The sequence below is a fragment of the Chenopodium quinoa genome, unplaced genomic scaffold (assembly GCF_001683475.1).
Source record: "Chenopodium quinoa cultivar QQ74 unplaced genomic scaffold, ASM168347v1, whole genome shotgun sequence".
Taxonomy (NCBI): domain Eukaryota; kingdom Viridiplantae; phylum Streptophyta; class Magnoliopsida; order Caryophyllales; family Amaranthaceae; genus Chenopodium; species Chenopodium quinoa.
This window is the reverse complement of record NW_018745533.1, coordinates 2,723,459-2,747,034: the sequence shown is the minus strand read 5'-3', so window position 1 is coordinate 2,747,034 and position 23,576 is coordinate 2,723,459. Positions and strand designations below refer to the sequence as shown.

General features: G+C 34.5%; 4 protein-coding genes across 4 annotated transcripts; all 4 read right to left on the bottom strand.

Annotated features, from left to right (window-relative positions):
* Positions 1-4,832: 4,832 nt before the first annotated feature.
* Positions 4,833-6,641, bottom strand: LOC110715920 (E3 ubiquitin ligase BIG BROTHER-related-like). The gene is made up of 2 exons (XM_021894539.1): positions 6,499-6,641; positions 4,833-5,756 (listed from the first exon to the last, which is right to left on the bottom strand). The coding sequence occupies exon 2, from the start codon at positions 5,743-5,745 to the stop codon at positions 5,113-5,115; it is 633 nt and encodes a 210-aa protein (XP_021750231.1). The 5' UTR covers positions 5,746-5,756; positions 6,499-6,641; the 3' UTR covers positions 4,833-5,112.
* A 2,177-nt stretch (positions 6,642-8,818) lies between these two features.
* Positions 8,819-10,948, bottom strand: LOC110715744 (glucan endo-1,3-beta-glucosidase 5-like). Its single transcript, XM_021894352.1, has 2 exons — positions 10,204-10,948; positions 8,819-10,079 (listed from the first exon to the last, which is right to left on the bottom strand). The coding sequence occupies exons 1-2, from the start codon at positions 10,542-10,544 to the stop codon at positions 8,948-8,950; spliced, it is 1,473 nt and encodes a 490-aa protein (XP_021750044.1). The 5' UTR covers positions 10,545-10,948; the 3' UTR covers positions 8,819-8,947.
* Positions 10,949-11,073: 125 nt separating this feature from the next.
* On the bottom strand, positions 11,074-16,059 carry LOC110715745 (vacuolar protein sorting-associated protein 27-like). Its single transcript, XM_021894353.1, has 10 exons — positions 15,894-16,059; positions 14,783-14,839; positions 14,608-14,675; positions 13,367-13,577; positions 13,125-13,219; positions 12,699-12,771; positions 12,538-12,597; positions 12,407-12,457; positions 12,198-12,276; positions 11,074-11,376 (listed from the first exon to the last, which is right to left on the bottom strand). Exons 1-10 carry the CDS (start codon positions 15,972-15,974, stop codon positions 11,297-11,299), a joined length of 855 nt encoding a protein of 284 aa, XP_021750045.1. The 5' UTR covers positions 15,975-16,059; the 3' UTR covers positions 11,074-11,296.
* A 1,141-nt stretch (positions 16,060-17,200) lies between these two features.
* On the bottom strand, positions 17,201-22,497 carry LOC110715724 (zinc finger protein 407-like). The gene is made up of 3 exons (XM_021894329.1): positions 22,083-22,497; positions 21,497-21,972; positions 17,201-18,459 (listed from the first exon to the last, which is right to left on the bottom strand). The coding sequence occupies exons 1-3, from the start codon at positions 22,198-22,200 to the stop codon at positions 17,527-17,529; spliced, it is 1,527 nt and encodes a 508-aa protein (XP_021750021.1). The 5' UTR covers positions 22,201-22,497; the 3' UTR covers positions 17,201-17,526.
* Between the last annotated feature and the right edge of the window lie 1,079 nt (positions 22,498-23,576).

Sequence of the window (23,576 nt, the reverse complement as noted above, 5' to 3'; positions counted from 1 at the left end):
TTAGTATGAGATCTCATCTAACTCCTAGTTTTTTAAAAAAATATTTGAAATAGGAGACTCGTAGATCAGACGGCCTCGAGAAAAGTGCACGGCTAATATCTTGTGTACCCCAACCCCTGATTGTCATTACTCCAGATGTGCACCAATCCATAGTTTTATTGCTCATCCATCTTGCACTTTACGTGATTTACAGGTTTAGACTTGGTGATGACTCATATGCATAACAATACAAACATTCTAAACACAATTCAATCAAACAAGGCAAATTTCCAATTTAAATTCTTGATTTATTAGTGACAAACAACATTTATTATTTAATCTTTTAACTACCTCGATGTATAAACACCTTGAGTGCATAAGACACCCCATAAACTTAACCTCGTCATATAAGACTTAAATTCTTACTTATCCTGTTTGCATAATCATGAATGAGTAATAAATTAATCATTACACCAATCACATACCTTTGCCTCTAAGCGCACCTTGCATAATTAGAGCATAAACAATACTTGCAATATAGAATAGTGCACGTCATACGAAAATTCACAATGTATAACCAAACAATTTAACCCAGTCATCCCTATACATGATACTAAGTTCTCGATCCGTCCTTAAACATGCACCTAAAAGTAAGGTTTCGTAACTCGTATGTACCTTGAATAAACGAATTGGTATGCCACTTAACTATCTAGAAATCACCTTCAATGAACTCCTCTTTTAAACCAAACAATAACATCTCAATCAATACCCAATCAATCAAATTTACAGCAATACTAACTTACTTTTAAAACCTTCAAAATCCAAATCAAATAACACTTTAAAACCTTCCCTTTAGTTAAAATTAAAGGTTTATATATAGTTCTTTAAATTTTCTTCATAAAAACCTTAAAATACACTCTTATACATTAAATTACAACAAGTTTAAAGTTTAATAAAAATCTTAAAAATATTTAAAAACCCCTAATAATCTCCCTTTTAATGGGTGATTAAACCCTCTTTATAAAACATCAAAAGTAGTACTTAGAAACTATTTTCAGCACTTAAAACTTCAATAAAAAAAACATATATTTATGCTTAATTAACTTTAAACATAATTAATTTAATTAATCAAACTCAAGGATAATATTTTACATATAAAAAAACTTCGTTAAAATCAAAAACTGCCCGAAAATCATATTTAGAGGCTGAATTTGGCCACGAGAGGGTGGTGCTCACTACCAAGAGTAGTGAATCTTTCTTAAAATGTTGTTTCTACATGGAAAACTGTACTTTTTTTTTATCAAAATCGGATGAGTTCAGAACCTGACCGGGATTAAAACGGGATTAATATTAACAAACGAAAATCTAAAAATTAAAACACGAATTTACATGTTCAAAATAATCTGGAATTAAGTTAAAATAATCAGTAGTTATAATCACCAAAATTTCAAAACATCATTACTATAAAAGCCCTAAATCAATTGCTCATAAAAATCCTAAAATCATGATTTTCAATAATTAAAAACCCTAGGTTATAAAATTTACAAAATCTAAAAATTATGAAATTTATAAAATCTGAAATTATCAAATTTAATCATCAAAATACAATTTGATACTTATTAAATTAATTTCAAACAATAAAATCAAAACCCATAAATCAATAATTATAATTATACAAATTTATAAAACAAAGGAGAAAATAAGACTAACTTTTTTGTGTGGGAAAATTTTGGGGATTAATAGGGTATTATAAGGGAGAATGTTGTAGGGTAAATAGAAAGATTGGGCCTCATAAAATTAATGGGCCAAATGATTGAATTGACTAAGCTTTAGTTGTATTGAAATAAATTATAGAATGCAGGTTTATAAAATGATTTGTACCAAAATAATTTTTGACCCTAATTAATAATTTGAATATTTTAAAATTAAATTACGGAAAAATACAAAACAATATTATAAATAAAATTAAATTTCATTTATAACATATTTAAAAATACGGGGATTACACCAAACTCCTCTAAACATATCAATTATTCATAGTTATTGTACAACAGCTTCAGAGAGTGCAAAATTTGCCTCCTCCAGAAGTCAAAAATCTTCAGAGAACAAAGAGGATTCGAAACAACCTGTATCTAGGAGGTTTGAAGAGCAAGTTTTGTCACTAATTTTATGTTGATGAGAGTTTTTTCATGAGTGCAAAATTTTTGGTTTTATGCTTGGTTCTATCCTTATCCCTCTGTTTTGTTATTTTGTTTGAAGCAAACTTGCTATCAAAAACACAATATTGTAAACCATTACTGAAATAAATAATGTCAATTACCAACCTTTTTATTTGCAAGATATTCTGAGTTGCATCATATATTTGCAATTTGTGATTTGTGTATATTAAAAGCTCATCAATAAATTTTTTCATTTGACTATTTTTTCATGGCAGGTTGTGTTGGAGAAATAGAAACAAACAGTAAACAGAGAGGTGGAGGTTGGGTTAGATTTACCAACCTTTATAATGTGTGCATCTCATCCTTATTATTTTTTTTTTTAAAATGTTAGTTGCATATCATGATTTTTATGCGAGCCTATTGTTTTTATACAAAATTAAAGCTAGACAACCAACTTTTTGCTATAATGTAAAATACTGATTACTTAATTGCATGTTATAATGAATATAATCTTTGTTTGCAGGTCCTCTTCAGTCTTCATTGAAAGATCTAGTGCAGTTTCTCAATAAAAAGCAACTTTGGGTTCTCAATTTGTTAGGGTATGAGCAATGTAAAATAGAACGAGAAATTAAAGGTAAAATATTAGATAAGCAATAAAAGGAGACACGATATTTAACGTGGGAAAAACCCTCTAAATAGAGGTAAAAAACCCACGACGACGAGCACCAAAAATTCCACTATAATAAAATGAGAGTACAAAGTTATCCTAATAATAGGGTATTGAGATACAACTCTTACAATTAAACTCTCAAAATAAAAGAAAAGAAAATAGTGGAATAAATTACAAGGAGGAGATTAAATAGGGAGATTAGTGTAAATGGAGGAGTAATTTTTTGAGTGGGTAAATTTGTATGGAGGTTGAATGTATATTGGTTGAATGCCTCAATATGAGCCAAACTCCAACTATTTATAGTTGGTTAGGTCGGTGAAAATGGATGCCCCAAGATGTATGAAAAATTCTCTAGATTTGCTTGCATGATAATATTGCTTCTAGAAAGTTGACCATTTTCTAGAATAATCAACATAATTGTAGAATATTTGACATACTCTAGAAGCAAGAAAATTTGTATTAGGCTTCTTCAAAACTTGGTCCATATGAAATTTTGGGCCACATCTAACATGATTGATGATTGTCAATGGGTGTATATAATCAAAACATCAGTTTGTTTGTTTAGCTGAGTAGAAAATGTTTGTAGTAGGCTGAGAAAAGAATTGTGTGGACAATTAGCTGACTATTGTTTGAGGTTAATCCGCTAAGGCTAGAGTTTGTAAATTGGATGCAAGATTACCTCACATATGTAAATTGGATTCAGTTCAATACAAATAGAAATAGTTCACTTTTGAAGTAGTTTAACAAGTATAGATTGGCTTGATTATTGCTTATACTCCTATTTTCATCTAACCCATTTCTTGAAATTTCACTTCAGAATCAAATTGGTAGTAAACAAACAATAACAAAATATTACTTGTTACTTAGTACTGTCCTCTTTTTCATTTTACAGTTTTGTCTAAATATCTAACTCAAGATTAATGTTCTCTATCATGTAGATTTTATGAAGAAGAATATGATTTTGATTAGGATTTATTAGCATCAAAGTATTTTGGGTTAATCACTAAACTCTTAATTCACTATTGTAGGCTTACCCGATATTTACATTTGGGATTAGATTTGGAATAACTTTCAGCCAAAATTAGTTGACTGCCAAGAGTATCTTAAATCTTTCTTTTTTAGTTGCACAAGACTCTGTATTACTAACCATGGTAATTTTGGCTAATTAAATATATAGTCTAAATGTGTTCATGAATCACAATCTTGGTGATGGTATCCGAATCCTATAGTGTACAAATGTGCCGATGAAATTAATATTGGGTTTTGCTTGGTTCCCTATCAATACTTAGGAAATACTTCCTCTGTTTTTATTTACTTGATCTGTTTCTTTTATCAAGTTTGCCAATGCAAAACTTTAATGATCAATAACTTTAATTCTCCATGGTTAAAAAATATAAAAGTTATATATTATGATAGTACTTATTGAGACGAATTCAAAATGATTCAACATAAATATGTTTTTCTTTACATATTATTCACAAAATAAGGTCAAAGGAGGGGTGGTGAATAGTGTAAAAGTCAAAGCGGATCAAGTAAAAAAGAACGGAGGAAGTATACACTTTAATAATCCTAATTTCAGCGATTTATGTATAATAATCCTAACTTGTTATAATTTTGGGGTGGATTTCTATCCTGCCAAATTCCTGGTGATTTTGTTTTAAGCCACATAATTGATCAAAAAATTAAACCAGCATGTCAAGTAGAGGAAACTTTGAACGAGGTTATGTAAACTGTTGGGGTAGGCATTGTTAGATTAGAAGGTCATTGGAGATAAGCATGAAGACTTATATGGTAGCTGTGAATCGTTAATGCGCGCATGGATTGTGAGTGATAACGAAGGGCAAGTAAGGGCACTGCTAAAACAGGAAGATGCAGAAGAAATACAGGAGAGCTAAACAGAAGGTGTCAAAGATGTGAAAATTAACAAGATTTATAAACAACCAAACTGCCATTGTAGCATAAATACCTTACACCAGATAATAATTAGGAAGCTTTAACATTGTCATAAATAAATAAGAAGCAACTGAGGAAGTAAAAAACAGGAATAATCTTTAACATTGACAGATGCAAATAGTACATTGAATTTGATAATCCTGATAGTTTCACAAAGTTGAAAATTCTTATACTAAAAATTACACAATTGGTAGCACTAAAAATTAGAGCTCTTAAATATCCTAACTTAAGAGAGCACACAAGACTAACAATTTGAAGAGCCTTCTCGGGTAGACAGTGTCTAATGTGCATATTTCTTTATAATCAAATCACAAAGTCTTCCCAATGAAAGTTTCCCTGTATAAGTCAACACTACCCTTTTATCTTCAATCTACATAATGGACATGTTCGTTTTCCTTGGAAAGCCCAACGAATCATGCATTTTTCGTGATACATATGAAAGCAAGGAAGTGTCGCCACATTGTTTGACATCCCAAACTTCTCTAAACATATCGAACAATTATTCATAGTTCTTGAATGGCCGTTATCAAACCTGACTCCACTATCCTGGAGAATAGATTTTATGTCACGAGAGCTGGTACGAATGCCATCAGAATACATGAGCAGGTAATCCACTTCCTCTTGGTGATCATGATCCTCATCTTTTAGGAAAACCTCAACTTTGAATTCCAGAGACTTGCGGGCAGATTGAGCAACAAGCCTGAGCAAAATCTCACAACTTTTCACCACAACATTCATGGTACAATCCCAAGCATCCATATCAACATCAAGCTCAGCAAACCAATTCATGATATCAAAATGCCAATCACTACTTTCTCTCTTCAACTTTAATGTCCCAGTAGTGCTCGTGCTCCCATAATAATTTAAGTAGATGGTGAAGAAATCATCGACTGGCCTCTGGCTATCACCAGGATCTTCATTGAATGCCCACGATTTAACTTTGATGCCTGGTTCCATTGCTGAACTTAAACGAGGATAATCCATTATATCAAATTCTGCACCAACAAAGTCTGAAATTACTCTCTAATTTAAAAATGATTTCTACAACTCTCACTTTCTTCTCATTCAGATCATACCATAATCGTGATATATACTACCTCCGTTACAGATTATGTGCAACGATTTGACATAAAGTAGAGAGGAAAAATGTGTACTGCAACCTCTAACGGAGGTAGTAGTATACAAGTATAAAACTATAGAGAAACAATTAAAGGGTTCTGCGATACATTAGCAACGTTCAATTATCAATCAAGGCTTAAAATATCACAAATTTTTTGGGAAATTTGATGCAATTATCAGCCAAGGCTCGAAAAATCACATGTATTTAGGGATGCTTCATTCAATTATCAATTATAGCTCGAAAAATCGTATATTATTTGGTTATTTGATTCAATGATCAATTAAGGATCGAAAAATCACATAAATATTAGGGGTAGACGACTCAATCATCAAATTAGGCTCATTGATTCAATTATCAAATTATGCTCGAAATTATGTGATTGAATTATCACATACGATTCAATTAAGGATATTTGATTAACTCGTGATATAAAGCTCGAAAAATCAAATAATTTTAGGGATATACGATTCAATTATAAAAATAAACTCATAATTTAAGTAAATTAAACCAAAAGTTAAGATTTTTAAACCCTAAACTAACAAATAATAAAATGAGACGAAGAATAAACCCTAAATTGTGAGTTGAAATTAGGATGAGAAAAGGAAACAACAACTAACCTCAGAACACAGAAGCTGCTTCGATGAGTGCCTCAATGGAGAACGTTGAGTGCGCCTCAACGGAGAACTTAAAACCCGATTTTTTTTTATTAATTTTTTTTCACGAGTCTTTTATGAGATAAATGTTTAAGGTGCCAATATTTTAATTAATATAATAACTCACACAAACTAAAACCTCTAAGTAAAACTTTTCTAATCCTGTAAAATATCAAATTACCATAATTAAATCAAATATAATAAAATCTTATCTTGCTTAAAAAAAAAAAGTAATAAAATCTTATCTTTCAAAAAAAAAATCTAATAAATCTTTCCATAATTTAAATCAAATTATCCACAAGTTATATTTTTTTTATAGTAGTTGATTTTTTCCCAAAAAAAATTGCTATAACATTGCTTTAAAGTTTTTATACTAGAAGATTCTACTATACAATTCGACAATTCGTATAAGAAAATTTGTCAAAAATAATACGGAGTACAACTATGACCTTTTAACTATTTGTTTAACGGTTTTTCTAATGTGTGCCCTTTAGTGCAACAAATTCACCAATAAATATTTTTATATACAATTTTTTACTTGACCACAAAAGATGTTAACGGTTTGCATAAAAAAAAAACAAATAAATAAAGATGTTAACTGTATTATTCTCTCTTACCATATATTTTTGTCCAAATTTTTAGAATAAAACCATTGACTTTTCACTAATCAATTATGATTTGATCTACATAATCTTAATTAAACTATTAGAACAAAGAAGGAAAAAAAAAAGAGAGAGAGAGAGAATCTTAACTACTTTTATTATGGAAGATATGCCAACAAATGACTCAGTACAAGTAGGGGTGTCCATTATTCGGACTCTAGTCCGAAATCCAATTCAATCCAGTCCAAATAAGCTATTCGAATTAAACTTTTTTTTATTTGGACTCAAAAATTTTGAAATTCGGATTTTCGGATTGGATTTAGACTCTAATTTTTTAAGTCTAAAAAGTCCAATTCAGTCCAAATAATTTGAATTTATAAATAAATATATAAAATAAATAGTAATAGTAATACTATAAACCTCAACCCATATAGCATTAGAAAGTCCAAACCCAATAGCCCAAATCCGCCAAATCCCCTAATTACAATTTAAAGTTTGTTTTGTTTATCGAAGTTAGGACTCTTTTGAATTTCTTAGGAAATTTTTTTTATTATTAATTCGGATTGGATTGGACTGGATTCGGAGAATGAGATTTTAATTTGGATTAAATTGGATTGGATTTTTGAAAACTTTGGATTTGGATTTGGATTATAAAATGAGAGTCTAAATATATTTCGGATTGGATTGGACTAGGCTTCAGTTCAATCTAAAGTCCGAACGGACACCCCTAAGTACAAGCGCTAATACATGAAAAGCTAAATGGCATTTCACAAGCACGGTGTTGTGCATACCATTGAAAAGCTAAATACTACTTCCGTTACATATTATTTGCAACGATTTGACATAAAGTAGAGAAGGAAAATGTCTAATCGTTGCACATAATATGTAACGGAGGTAGTATATTTCTTAAGACTTGTTTTTTTTTTTTTGGAAAAACAGGTGTTTATGTTAAAAAGGAAAGCAGCAAAAGCTAGTATTTGGTAGTTTGACTTCCTAGTTTGTAGCCTAGGATAATGCTATTAACCCTTTGTATATATATTCTGTGAAAAGCAATAACAAAGCTTAAGGAAAATATTCCATACATCTTTCAAGAACAATTCACAAAGACAAGTCTCTTTTTATGTTAAAATGGAAAGCAGCAAAAGTTAGTATTAATTTTGTTATAGTAGCCTCTAAGAGAACAATTCACAAAGACAGGTCTATGAAAGAGTGAGGGATAACTCAAGTGGTTAAAGCTTCCCTCCCGATTTTCAGAGATTCTGGGATCGATTCTCACCCCCGCCCTTGTGGCTCTCTAAACAACAAAGACAGGTCTCTTTTATGTTAAAAAGGTAAGCAACGGAAGTTAGTATTAAATTTGTTATGGCAGCCTCTAAGAGACCAATTATCTATAATACTCTCTTTGAACTATATTTATTTACTTATTTATTTATTATTATTATTATTATTATTATTATTATTATTATTATTATTATATTTTTTTAAGGGGTAGTTGTGCTAGTGGATCCGCCACTGTAAGTGTTGCGATTTTAGTGAAACGAAGAAAGTAAAGTGTAACAACGTTGCTCACTAAACTTGTGATTCTCAACATAGATGTACTATGGGGATGTCAATGAGTGTTACTCAAATTGGTAAGAAGGGGTTATTGTCCTTATTGAGCAATTTTTCTGTTCACATAATTATAAGCTTCAAGAATCAAAATATATATACACCATAAAATATGTTGAAACAATTTATTATGTACAAATAATGCATTCCTTATTCCTTAACCTACATTTAAAAATCGAAGTACTCTTTGTTTAACACCAAACTCAGGGTGCAAAACTGATGGTTAATGCCACCATAACCGAGATCATACTCACTGCCTTTAGCAAACTCGAGGACGATGATGATGGAGAAGGGCTCCCATTCTTCGGAGACTTAGTAATATCGATCATAATTTCGAACCTACATCCACGTTGTGAAGGATCAGTTGTAGTAGTCATTGCCATATTATTGAAATTACATGCACCAGCACTCTGGTTCTTGGTCTGATAGTACATGTTAAACACATAAGACGCGTTACTACGAGCATCCAAGTTACCACAAGAAGAGCCGTATGCAAGTGAAGTGCAGTCAGCAAATTGGCAAGCATAGCTAATGCTGCTGGCAATAGTTGAAGGAGAAGGACTCGCTTGAGGAGACATAACACACCACTTTTTAGGCAAATACTTGACCCCTTTTGCAGGAACAAGTGTTTTACCCCTTCCCATGTTCAATTGATACTTTAAACTGCCATCATAATTGAACATCCCCCAATGCCTCTCGAAGTTCCCTGGATCTACACTCTTTGCATCTTCGTCAATGAGGGAAAATATGTAAACATCTGGGGGTGTACGGCGTTTAGGAGTGCCCTTACCTTGGACAATCCTACTGACAAGACCTTGGTTAAACTTTCTAGCATTGGCTATGTTAGCATTAGGAGCACCATCAGTAGGCCATCCTACTTCCCCAATAATAATGGGCATGTTAGGGAAGCCGCTCTTCTCTAGGGCTGCTATAAGGGTGTCATAGTTGGCGTCAAAGACATTGGTGTAGGTAACAGGGCCATCGACTATAGGGTGTGATCCACCCTCGAAGAAGGCAAAATCCATGGGGAAATTGGGGTCACTGTTAAGGCTGAGAAATGGGTATATGTTAACCATTATAGGGGCAGCATTATTATTGAGGAATTTGACAATAGATATCATGAGGTCATGTATATCAGCTCGAAAGCTGCCTCCTGAAGGAAGAGTGGTATCAGATTGGTAGACATCAGCATTTAATGGGACTGTAGCCTTCACTTTGTGTGCTAAGCCGGCTTTGATAAGGGCAGCTTGGATGTTCTGCAGTGCTGGAAGTGTAGTGTGGGTGAATTGGTCCCCGTAATCTTTTAGAAATGGCTCGTTTCCAACAGCAACATATCTGACATTTTAAAGATGTTAATGTTCATCCAGATTTTGCAGTTCTATGGAAAAAAAAAACATATTTAGCTAAACAAATGCATGACATATATAGTGATTAAAACGATATATGCACGCGTTATTACCTTATATCAACCCCGCTGTTGGAGACATAAGTGGAGACATTCTGGTTCACCCAGTTGACAGCAGCCTGAACATTTCCAGCAAGGGATGCTAACATATTATTAGGAATTCCTACCATAACTTCAATACCTGAATTTCCAAGAGCTCTAAGCGGACCATGATTTGCTTCAAAGAGCTTTACTTTGTTAAACCCATTGTCCTTGAGCAGCTTCACTACTATTTCCGGGGGTAGAGGATGAGTCGAAATCGATCCCCAGTTGACACCCATACCCAGACCGCCTGCCACTAAACATGCACCAATTATAAAGAACAACAAACACCCGTGTGATTCGTGTGATCCCATTTTCTGTGATTTTGTTTTCTTGCATTGATTTGTGGTTGTGGTCGGCCTTGAAGCGATTATATGTAGGAGTTTGAGTAAATGTTAAAAGACAAACAAATGCTGGAATAATGGGAAAGAAAGGGAAAGAGAATTCATGAAGTTATGATAAGGAATTTGATACCAAAACCTTTGATTCGTAGCCTGAAAGAGGGAAAAAGGGGGAATCTAACAAGAAAAGAATCATGTAACATTTCTGTAAATTTTTCAAGCTTATACTTTTGCTTGACTTCTTTTGGAAACATAAACACCTTTTTTTATTACTTTTATGCTGGATTATTTTATCTGATACCATATCATTAACATTGCCAAAAAAAGAAGAAAAGGCGTCTTTTCTAAAGGGGAAACCAATTGTTCTTCTAATCTAGCAAACTTTCAGCAGCAGAAGTTGCATCACCCTGATTTTGTACCTGTAATGCTTTTCACCTTAAGTCTGAGTTATTCCTGTCCACTTTGACCACTGTACTGTTTCAAAAAGGCGAAACTCACTAATTTCGACAATTATTTGGTTAAAAATTTTATTAAGAGGGAAATAAGGAATAAACGGCAAATTCTAACCGTGTTGAGTGTACAAAACTTCACTCAACGCTGGGAATCTCTCAACTAGTTCATAATAATACAATAGGTTACAGATACAGCAGCAAGAGCATAGCCATCATTTGGTATGCAAAACTGAGACCTAGTCTCTTGCGAGGTGAGGAAATGAACACTGACCGTCATGCCAATCCTTCTCCCTCTATCTTTTTCTTCATTTTGTACTGCAAAGTGGCGGGGGCACAGTCTAACGGCGTCTCCCCTGCAAGATGTTAAATGGTAATTACAGATTGCTACTCTGAGTCAATAGTAACTATATATGTATTTGTTAAAAAAAGCAAAAAGATCGCGTTCAGGCTCTATTCTTTACTGCCCTTATAGATTTGATCTCAACACATGTTTTATGAGCAGGACAATAAACAAGTTACCTAGAACCTGTAAGGTGTATACAGATCATAGATGTAGCCATGTAGTCATGTAACCATTAAGGTGGAATGTGTGATATAGAAGACATCATTGCACCATGTAACTATTAGGGAAATTTCAAAAGCTTTTAAGTCCTGTACAATTTTCATTCTGGTTTAAGATATATTTGGACATCCCAAGCGGTGCTAATAGGCCTAGCTGGCTCATGAGCAAATTGTTATCGGCTTGAGATTTTCATGGGCTAAGCTCAACTTGTGGGGCTATAAAATATTTGCATTCTATGATTTCACATATACATAAAATTACTTGTAATTTATACTTAATTAATGTGGCACAGAATTTACAAGGACCATGCTTACCTAATTGCCCCCACAAAGCAAGAATGGCAAATTAATATGTGAAAGTGGTACATTTTGGCCTAATTTAACAATACGTGGTAGCAAATTGCATACCCGTACCCAATCTCATACTAGTGAACAACACTAACGGGATCTTACAAAGTTAGATGATCTACTTAAAAGAAGTATTAAAACATAAAAAAGACATTTACTTGGTTACAATTTCCAGGTTTTTTACAAAGTTAGGATTGGCTCACTATCACCCCTAGACACCTGCAACAACAACATACAAAAATCTAAAAATAACATGTATAATTACCTAGGGAGTTCTTGCAGTCCAATCTAGCACCATGATCCATAAGGCAAAAAACTATTTCAGTTTGATTGAAAACTGCAGCCTGTAAAAAAGATTGACACCATTTAATCAAAAAGGGGGGAAAAAGAAAAAACCTTACATAATTGTCAATTTTAACCACCAAACTGCATTCGTTTGGAAATTGAAAGTCATCTTCCAAAACAGATATTTACCAGGTGAAGCAACGACAATCCTTGCTTGTCACAATAATTTGAATCCACACCCTACAAGAAAGTAGATATATTAGTTTAAGATCATCGAATTCATCGCATCAAAGCAAGAGGGGAGCAAAATTTGCAAATACCTTTTTAAGAAGATCCTTGACTCCAGCAAGATCACCACTTTTAATTGCTTCTCTTAAGCCCTGAGAAGCAAAAAGAGCACAACTAAACTCAATCAAGCGCATAATTAATAAGGAAAAAAGTCAGCCTTGCTACAGGACAATCTACTCTATAATCTGCATACCTCCCCATTCACTTCATAATTTGCCTGAGGTTTCTCTGAACCACTAGCTGAAGGACCAACACTGACACTTGAACTGCAAGCAATATTAACATTAGGTGGTTACAAGAGAACTTCCAGAAATCAATCAAATTTGAATGGATAATGTTTAGACCATAAGAGTACAAAAAAAAAAAAAAATATAACAAGGTATTAAAAATTGTTTCTTCCTCTCAATCTCTCATACTATAGTTAATGATAAAAAAGCTAATAGAAGGTGTTGAATTTGGAGTGTTCCAAAATATGTATTACACAATTGTACAAATCTAAACAGCAATCATACAGTTTCAGAATTTAGTATGTATGAAGTAGATGTTAGGTGTCTTCTAGATCTAACGCACATTCTGAAATCAACTTATAAACTAAGTGTGAAGACAAGTGTGAACATACCCTTGTCTGCTATCTTGAGCAGAACGTCTTTGCCTTGAAATGCCATCTGTCTTCTTTGTTGTTGAAGATAAAGTTGCTGAAGAAGTGTATACAGTCTGCTTTTGAGCAAATGGAAAACACAGCAAAATAAAGATAACACGTACGTACTAATTGAACATTTATGTCAGAAATTCCTCGAGTTTCTGACACATGAAAGATGAAACAAATGACTAGATAGCAAGTATTAATAGATGTTTCTTAACCTGAACAGGAGCTGCTGGAGCAGGTGGAAGTGAAACCACGCAAATGCACAAAGGCATACCACATTTGCATTCTGAAATATTTGATACAGGTGGCTGCAGTGCAGATGATGAAGTTGTATGTCCTGAATCTTCATTTAAGTCTAAAGTTGAAATAGCTTCTGAGATTGAATGATTACTTTGTGTTGTAGGCCCTACACTGCCATCTGTAGATCTACACCAAAATAAAATCAATTTATTGCTCAGAAACTTGTACAACTTCACACAAATCAACAGAAAAAACAAGACAGATTACGAATGAAGGTCTCGACTGCTCTGAATAACGATTGAATCTCAAGCATAACGTAGAAATAGGACTGAGAGCCCAAAATTAAGACATGTTAGTGAACAAGCTTCATCTTTCTTTCAGTGACATGACAAAGCCTTCCATACTACATGTTGAGGATGAATCTCCCAAAAGTTATTCTAGAGTCACAAGATGCATTAATAATAAAAATTTCATTATCAGCTCAGCTTAAATTTTTCATCAATTACAAATAAAATTTTGTAAGGCTATTCTTTAGGAGGAAAATGAGTTAAGGTTACCTGACACAGAGTTCACGTCAAACACGACAAGGATACATGCAGGCCACTACACTAGAAATAGGCCCTGATGGGAGCATAAGAGAACACACATACATCGTTTAATAATCACCGGCCAAAGAAAATTATTCATTGAAACATAGTTTTTTTTTTTTTGGTATGTGAAAATACAAGGTAAATCTCTAACAACCATAACTTGTCTCTACCTTCTTCGACAGGAAATGGGAAATGGGAAATGGTTTGATAGCTTCATATTAAAAGCATCATCTAGTTCTCTAATTGCATTTTGGAAGTACTAGAACAAGTAATCAGAATATCAGACTGATCACTGACTAGTGAACACTTCCCTGTTACAAGATTATACACTCTATAAAGTCTAGTACAGCATGAGATTGATAGCTGAGGAAATATTCAAGAGTATCAACCATCATGTCCAATATTCAAGTGATTTTCTTTTAGGAGCAGGTGCAAGACTACAGGAGTTTTAATAAGAAGTGTTTCTATTACACCATCCACTCTTCCTCAACTTCTTATCAAGACATATTACCGTCATAGACACCTATCACATAATGGAGATACAAAAATTTCACTACCACGTACTCACATAGAATAGGAAAATTATGGTCCTAAAAAGAAGTAGACACCTGTGGAAAAACACTTACTTGGAGAAGTTGTTGAAACAATCAGAACAAACTCTAACATTGGTGTGAATGCCAAATTGTGGTAAAGGCTGAAGAAAAAGCAATTACTAACATATGAGATGTAGTTTGATCAACAAAGACCAACTTAATAAATATCAAAAGCTAAATAGGAGAATAAATCATATAAGATCCTTACCATTTGATCAGATGAATGCTCATTACATAGGGTCCTCCCACAACATCGGCAATGATGCTGCAAAAGAAAGAAAACATGAGAAGAGCAAAGCGAGAAAATAAAGATGTATACTTGAGAAAATTACTGGTCTTTGGTAGCACCATCAATTCCCTCTTCTAACTCTTATCCGTCACAACATTCTTAAACCTTAGCCATTATACCATCAATCTTACTACAATGCCTTAAAAAGTGGGATATACAGATTACATCGACTGTTTTTAATAATTGCATCAATCATTGTTATAGTCCTGAGTTCCTGACCCTTCTCGTCTTCGAATGAATTTGTTAGTGGGGACATGGGGTGAGTTGTGAAGCTAGTCGGTAAAGCAAGAGTTAAACATTTCCTTTTTCTTCTCTTTTCATATTTTGTAAGTACACGATCTAAAATTCAATTATCAGAAGAACTTTCCTTTTATTAATTTTAGTATTTCACAACTCAAGGGTTATAATGTTTAAAGTGGCTTATATTGTAGAGTTAAATATTAATGCTACCCCAAATGGAATTCTTGGATCCGCCATTGCTCAACTCCACTGAAAATGGGCAACCTTTCTAACAAAAATGAATGACAAACTAAAAAAATGCATACTCCACCACTGTTAAAAGACTTTAAACCCTTAATTTAATCCGTCCTGCATTCCACTGGAAAAGGCGGAAAACCCTTCGAGTCCGAATTTGTATCAATATACCAGAACTTAAACCTAACTCAACCATAATTGATCAAATCAGCACACAAAATCCCCATCAAACTAATTGATCATCGTTTGAACAAAACCGCAATAATTATAATCAAATCAAAGCTTAAACTTGCTATAAAAAAAACCCCAATCATCAAGCAGAAACTAACAGCACAACCTAAATCCTTAATCCAACAAAATTTCCAGCATCCCCTGATAAATTAGATCTGATCATCAATTAAAACATACCTTAAATTGCAAAATTCCAGATAATTCAACAATTGAGCTAACTAAATTACATAAAATTATCCTTCAAATTTATAATTACTTCAATAAATCAAACATTTAAAACAGAATTCAATGAAATCGATGGAAAAGACGAGAATTGATGAAATACCCGACGACGAAAAGCGTTGAAGCTGCATTTACAGACGTCACAGCGGTTAGCTTCCTGAAAAGGCGGCGGCTCCGGCGTCATAACTCCGTCACCGGCGAAGTGGATCGGAGCAAAGAAGGTGGTGAGATAATAATATTACTTCCCCCTCCGAGGAAGTATAAGTGAATTTATTCTATATTCTTCTTATAATTCTATCCACCTTTATTCGGATTCGGATTCGGATTTTAAAAATGGGCTCATTTCGGGTTTAATTTGGATTTTTTTTTTAATTGAAATCGGATGAGATTAGATTGGATTGGATTGGATTTGTCGAGTTTGGCAATTGAAATAAGAAATTGATAAAACATACAGAATTGGAACAATGCAAACTTTAACTATCTCAAATGTTTTTTATCGTATGAGATTATATTGGATTGGATTTGATTTGTCAAGTTTGGCAATTGAAATAAGAAATTGATAAAACATACAAAATTGGAACAATGCAAACTTTAACTATCTCAAATGTTTTTTTTTTTTTTTAAATCTTGGTGTTAGTTAATTTACTTCGTATATTTCCATAAAAAGAAAAAAAAAATATTACTCCGTTTATTAATTGAGTCACTCAATTTAATCAAAATTGCATTGAAAATATAAATTTGCGACCGAGTAGAAGATAATGGAGAGTGTGAGTGTGACCATAACTTATTGGCAATGAAGCTTAAAAATGTACACCGTATTATGATAGCACATTGCCAGATATGTTCCAAACGAAAATGAGAAAAGTGTTCCAAATAGTTTGAGAAGGGGGTATATACTATATTGTATATATATAACGGAGTACTGGATAAATCAACAGAAATAGACTAAACAAAGCATAGGCAACCTGAACCGCTGAACGACAAGTCATGAATAACCTGCATGTTGCAAGTACTACTCAAAGACAAACGTGAGGCAGTCTCAGATAAATTGTACACATGCATAACTACAAACATACATCTTCATCACAGATCTGACGACGACGCTTTACATAACCTAGACCCTGTTGCTTGCTCGCCCAATACAACTGCCTACCGAGCAAACAATGTGAAAATTGATCTAACATATCAACCAAGAGACCTCGACTAAAAATATACACTTTCCTACCAATGCATGCTATTTTATCATAGTATCCCGAATTCCTAATGAGTAAACATATTTTGGTAACCTGCTTCATACATTGGTTGGGCTAATGTCAACTTTTCCAACCCGTTTCTTTAAATGGGGTTGAAAATTTTCAAATCACTTAACATCAAGGCAACAAACTGAAACAATGTATCTTCCAGTTCTAATGATCAGAGTAAAATTATACGAAAACAAATTGCAAGACAGAATAATTTATTCACAGGAGGATGGAGGTTCCATCAAATACTCATAACGAGCAACGGACAATCTAAGTGGACCTCTATTTAGGAAGTCACTATAACATGATACTGGAAAACAAATCACCAGGCAGACTACATTGGAGCTTATAGTGCAGAGATTTCAGCAGATCATTACTGTATATCTCTTGCCTCTTCACAGTCAATTAGTTTACACGACGGTTGTTCAGCAACCGGGTTAAAAGTCAATACTGACAAATACCTAGTTATTTTCATCCTTTACAGCAAACACTAAATCACCAATAAACAACTTCAAGCACCTTATGCTTGCCTTGATCAACTCCAGCCCCATTACAACTGATGTTTTCGTTGCTGCTTTCTACTTGCTCTTCCTCTACTTCAAATTTCAATTCTTCCACAGCAGCAATGTCCAGTTCCTTCTTTTCATCCACATCACAATCAACATTTTCTTTGCAGCTTTCAACAAGTTCTCCCTCAATTTCATTATTTATCTCTTTCACAGCAGCAATATCTAACTCCTCCTTAACTTCAACCATAACATTCTCCACAGAACCAGCCACATCTACTTCCTTATTATTATCTTTATTTTCCTCAGCTGCACCTTTTGGTGCAGGCTTTTTAACTGAAGCAGCATCCTCAGCTTTATTGATATTCGCAACTTTTGACAAATGACGTTTGCCCTTCTTATGGGCATTCATCACTTTCATAGAGTAAGCTCCAACCTGACATGGTTCGCAAAAAAATTTGAACTTTTTATTCGACTCAGCACATGCAGGTGATTTTTGAGGTGTAGCTGCTTTCTTATTTTTCTTTTTCTCTATACAAGTCTCCTTTCCCTGCAAGAGGGTAAACTTATTGTCAGTTTCTGATACTGCTGGTGCATTTTCAACTTTTTCCAACTGAAAGCTTGGGCTTTCAGTTGCGCCAGGTACTTTGACAGGCTTGCCTGCACTAGCACTACCCATTTTTGGTAATGGGCTAGTACCAAAGCCTGTTCTCTGAGAGCATAATCCACTCTCTCGAGACTTGTGTTTTTTCCCTTGCAGATGATCATCCAATGCCCGCTTGCTTGTAGCAGTAACACGACAGAGAGCACAACTCCACTCATCTTTGCTTTTTGGCTTCTTTGACACGTCACATGTGTCCACAGTAGCTCCAATTGGTGGTGTTGTCGCTTTACGCTTCAACTCAGTTGTATTGGGCTTAGCCTGCAATTATGCTCAGAGAAAATACAAACAGAAAAGTAAATGGTGAAAGCCCAACAGCACTGCCATGGCAATGGCACATTGAAATTCCAGTTTGTTTCTAAAAGCATAAATAAGACCAATGAAAAGAAGGTTTCCAAGTAACAATAAGATAGATACAAGCAGCTGTTGCAATGCTCATAGTAACTCATTGGGAAAAAAAATCACCAAGGTACAACATAAAAAAACATGTTATTTGTTCACCCTACAAAGAAATAACACCAACACAGAAGTATAAGGATAGCAACAGGTAAACCACACACACCCATATCCACATGGTGGATTCTTTAATCCCTTCCCACTATAAGAGAAACTGACAAAGGGCAAGAAAAAAAGCATATAACAGTGTATGCCAACACTATTATAGGAGAGTGATTAGAATTACGTAGACTTATCACCAGGGTACCTGTATAACCAACTTATAGACAGCTATTTATAAAGTAGGGTAAAGATGACTTCAACATGATGACTTCAACACTATTATAGGAGAGTGATTAGAACTACGTAAACTTATCACCAGGGTAGCTGTATAAAGTAGGGTAAAGATGACTTCAATATGATGGCTAACTAGTTTGAAGGATAAAAGTAACTAGCAAGAGTAGGAATTTGTTTGTGTTTATGCATCTGGTAGGAGTACATAATGGGTAATCATCAGGATATTTGGCTTCAAGATGATGGCTGCAGATACATCCGAGCTGGTATGGGGGATAACAGGTAACTGCCAAGCGTAGGAGTTGGTTTCCTTGTATGCTGTATATCTGGTAGCAGATGGATATTTTATAGTTATGGTACCTAACAGTAAGGTGTGGATAGGAATATATAAACCAGGGTTGGGTCCGTATACAGTGTCTTCCTTTGCACTTGCCCATAGGCTGGTAGGTCCCAATTCATTCTACGAGTCTCCATACCAGCTCAAAGTTCAATGACATGTCCTAGGGTAACCTGAAGAAGTAGCATAAACTTACTAGATAATAAGAATAGATGTAAACATAAACTTACAGGATAATAAGAACAGATGTAGAGTGCAACTTTCAAAAGCGTCACCACCCATCAAACACAAAAATATGGCTAAATTCAATATCTAAAATTTTAAAAAATAACAAAAACAAATTTTTTCTAAAAATAAATAAATAAATAAAACATGAAAACCCTTGAATCCCAGTGAGAAGAATGTCAGGATTTTGAAGATATCAACTAAGACAGTCATCAAGCCTCACACTATAAAAATGAAAGTTTCCCGAATACATATGAACAGATAAAAGTTCTGGAGCATGCTAGTTACTGTTAACATCCACTGCTAATTATATAGCTTCTAAAGAGTAATGCAGACTCAAAAAAATTTGTAAGAAGGATCATCCGAACTAAACAATTTACATGGAAACATGGATTTATGACTCTAAGATGATAAGAATTTTTTATTATAGAACTAATTGACCACCTTAAGAGAGGTTTCTGACGGTCATCATTTTGACAATAATCGCTACCCCAGGTTTTCAAATCAGCCAAATAGGAACAGAGTCCTGCAGCATGCACAAGTCTATCTGTCACATCCACAATCACCCATTAAATGTATTGTTAAGCAATAAAAAAGTTAACAAAGTTGATCAAGCAAAAGAGAAAGAAAACCACATTGAATCAGTATCTAGAAACAGTCAAAAGAAATTCAGTATCTGTTCTCAAGAGTAACAAGAAATATTGCGATCCATAGATATTCAATGCAATGCAGCATTGCAGCCAACAAGTAAAACAAAGATTATTGTGAAAGAACTCAAGAATGTGAAGCATCAATTTGGTTTAGAGCTGTGATGCTAAAAAAAGGAGCTGGATTAAGAAAAATATTCAACATCCTCATCCTTAATGTGTCTGAGTAAAAAGTTCTACAATAAACTGGGCAAAATGGCCAATGAAAATAATTCGAAGTCATAGAGGAAGGAAGCAACCAAACAATATGAGGAACTGTCACGAAAAAGAAAGAGAATAGGTGTATTAATTAGAAAGCCTAAATAACTTATTAACATATGCGCCATTCATAATAATTTTTGGAATTTGGGTAAGAAGTTAGAGCAGACAGCAGAAATTTTTGAATGGCAAACTTGAAGATTGTATTTAGGGCTTTAGGCTACTTCTCATTGTCAACCTCTGCCCCCGCCCCACATATGCCAGACAGCCACGTGCCCAACAGAGGAGTGCTCTTACTCCAATTGAAGGAAATTTTTTTCCTGAGCCCCAAAAGGTAAATGATTTTTTGCAAAGCAAGTTCCATGAAGATCGCAATATTTGAAAGCTAATCAAGAGAACAAGACAAGAACATTTCTTGACATCTTTCAAAGAGTTCCTCCAATGTTGGTGTGGTTTGTTAGCTTCCCCTTTCATTTGAACAACTCTCCTAACTTACTATTACTAAACAACACACTTTAAATTGGGGTTCTTAATCGTCATTTTTGATAAATGATCAAAGCATTACAAACTAGTGTGCTCAGTAATAGAATGAGGTGCTAATAAAATAATGTTAGTAATTCTTCCATTTCTTTTGAGTGTTTTGACAACAGAGAGCTCATGCACTCATCAAAAGACCAAGCAGCATTACAAAAAACAAAGTTACGGGGGTAGAATGGGATCTCTACAGTCCAACATAACAGTCAATCATTATATCATATGGAGTACAAAACAACAGAAGCCCGTCATAAAACACACATGTACAGTAAGGTAAGGTACCAATAATGGACTTCAAATTTCTGCAAAAACTATAAAAATCCTACTTTAAAAAGCTGCAGCATACAGCTTATAAAAACATAATGAACAGGGGAATTGCTCACAACATACGAGTATAACACATAACTAGATCAATGTAAAGAGCATTACATTCATTTAACTACAAATGCATTCAAGTATTCAACCATTAACATAAAAGTAACATACACATTAACTACAAAAATAACAACAATTCAATTAACAAAACAATCAAATAATTCAAAACAACAAAGAAATTGGAATTACTGACCAAAAAGATAATTTTATCCTTATTATTGATCTCTGAAGCAGAACCCTTGATTTCCTTAATCTCCTTCAATCTCACACCAACAGAAACCCCATTTCCATCCACATTCCCAGCAATAACAGGATCCCTCTGAAACGGCAGCGTATTAGACCCTTGAAACCCGACTTCCCGGTGAGGCGAAACCCCGATTCGATGCTCAAAATTCGTCAACAAAGGAACCCTAGTTTCAAACCGCATTGACGATGATCTAAACCCAAATTCCCCCTCACCTCGCCTCAACGCCAATTCTCTCTCATACATCAACTCTCTCCTCACTTCATCCTCCAAAATCCTCCTCCTATAAACCTCCTCCGCAATAATTTCTGCTCTAATTCTCTCCTTCTCCAACTCCCTCTGAATAGATTCCCGCATTTCATTAGGGTTAGGGTTAGGGTTTCGACTATATTCCCGGCGAATTGGGTCTGGACTAGTAAACCCCGCTACAAAAAAAAAAATCCAAAAATCAACGAAAATATAATCAAGAATCAAACTTTATGACAAATAACAACATCCAATCAAAAAACAGATAAAATTAAAATTGGGAATTTACCTCGAATTGCTTGACGAGTAAAGTAAGAAATATTGCTGACATTCTGGGTGGAAAAATTTGGGGAAGAAGAGAAGTAACTTGAAGATCTTTCCTCCATTGAACGGAATTTGAAATCCATGATTAAGGGTTGATTAGAAACTAATAAATTTGGGGATTTTGATTCTAGGGTTTATGGAATTTTGAATTTTTTTGGGAGTATTAGCAGGGTTTATGAACAGCTTACCATGGTGGAAAGTGAGAGTGGAGTGAAGTAGAGTGAAGAGGAGAGAGAAAATAAAGGTGGAAATTTGCAAATAAATAAAGGAAAAATTGAATTGAAAAACGGTTTAAAGTGTGAAGAATAATTAATCTGAAGATTGACGGCATTTAAATTTGTTTTACGTTTTTGGCTAAACAAAGAGAAAGAAACAGTTTATTGAACTGAAGATTTGCCCTTTAAAAGAAAAAGATTGAAAAGTTGGGCTTTGTTTGGTACACTTTTTAAAAATTTGTTCCCGGTGTGTCTAGGGATGGCAACGGGTCGGACTCAGAGCGGATTATGCTAAATCCGACATCCGACTCCGACTCCAACTTCAATATCCGACCTCCAACTCCGACTCCGATCCGACCCAACTCCGAGTTTTTTTTATTATTCAATATACTTTGAGATGTTGGGCTATTTGGCCTTTACAACCCACACTCAATGCCACCATTAGGGGTGTACATAAACTGGCCCGGACCTGAAAACCGACCTGAACCGGACCTGTTGGGACCGGACCTGATCCGGATCTGCAGATTCAGGTCCGGTCCCGGTCCTTGAAATTCTAGGATTCCGGGTTTCAGGTCCGGTCCGGGTAAAACCCGGAAATTTCAGGTCCGGACCTGAAACCGGTAAAACTATTTTTTTTATCTAAATAGGTCCATAAACAGGTCCAAACAGGTCTATAACAGGTCTAAACAGGTCAAATCAGGCCTAAATAGGTCCAAAACAGGTCCAAACAGGTCCATAACAGGTCCAAACGGGTCTAAACAGGTCAGCACTTTCATCTTATTTTAAAAAAATCAAAAAAAAATAATAATCTGGTCTATTCAGGTCCAAACCCGGACCGGACCTGATTTTTCAGGTCTGGATCGGAACCGGACTTGTTGATTCAGGTCTAGTCTCCGATCCTTAAAAATCAAGGATTCAGGTCCCAGTCCATTCAGGTCAGGTCCGGTCCGGTTTTGAACCGGTGTACAGCCCTAGCCACCATAACCCACACAAAAATTCACTATCTATTGGAGTCGGAGTCGGATAATCCGTTAAAGTCGGAAATTTGTCGGAGTCGGATTTTTTTCTCGGAATTTTTGTAGGATCCGACTCCGACCCTCCTCCGACTCGGAGTCGGATTATTTTAACGGAGTCGAACTCGGATTACTTTTTTCTCGGACTCGGAGCGGATATTTTACCTCGGATCGGGGCAGAGTAGGGTCGGATCCGGACTAGATTGCCATCCCTAGTCAGTGTGTGTAGAG

Coding starts and splice junctions, on each gene's coding strand:
- LOC110715920 (XM_021894539.1), bottom strand. CDS start 5,745: ATGGATTATCCTCGTTTAAGTTCAGCAATGGAACCAGGCATCAAAGTT.
- LOC110715744 (XM_021894352.1), bottom strand. CDS start 10,544: ATGGGATCACACGAATCACACGGGTGTTTGTTGTTCTTTATAATTGGT. Junction 10,080..10,203: donor AACAGCGGGGTTGATATAAG/GTAATAACGCGT, acceptor TTAAAATGTCAG/ATATGTTGCTGTTGGAAACG.
- LOC110715745 (XM_021894353.1), bottom strand. CDS start 15,974: ATGACGCCGGAGCCGCCGCCTTTTCAGGAAGCTAACCGCTGTGACGTC. Junction 13,578..14,607: donor TGTTTCAACAACTTCTCCAA/GTAAGTGTTTTT, acceptor ATTTTGGTGTAG/ATCTACAGATGGCAGTGTAG. Junction 11,377..12,197: donor GGACTGCAAGAACTCCCTAG/GTAATTATACAT, acceptor AACATCTTGCAG/GGGAGACGCCGTTAGACTGT.
- LOC110715724 (XM_021894329.1), bottom strand. CDS start 22,200: ATGGATTTCAAATTCCGTTCAATGGAGGAAAGATCTTCAAGTTACTTC. Junction 21,973..22,082: donor TACTCGTCAAGCAATTCGAG/GTAAATTCCCAA, acceptor TTTTTTTTGTAG/CGGGGTTTACTAGTCCAGAC. Junction 18,460..21,496: donor AGGATAAAATTATCTTTTTG/GTCAGTAATTCC, acceptor GCATAATTGCAG/GCTAAGCCCAATACAACTGA.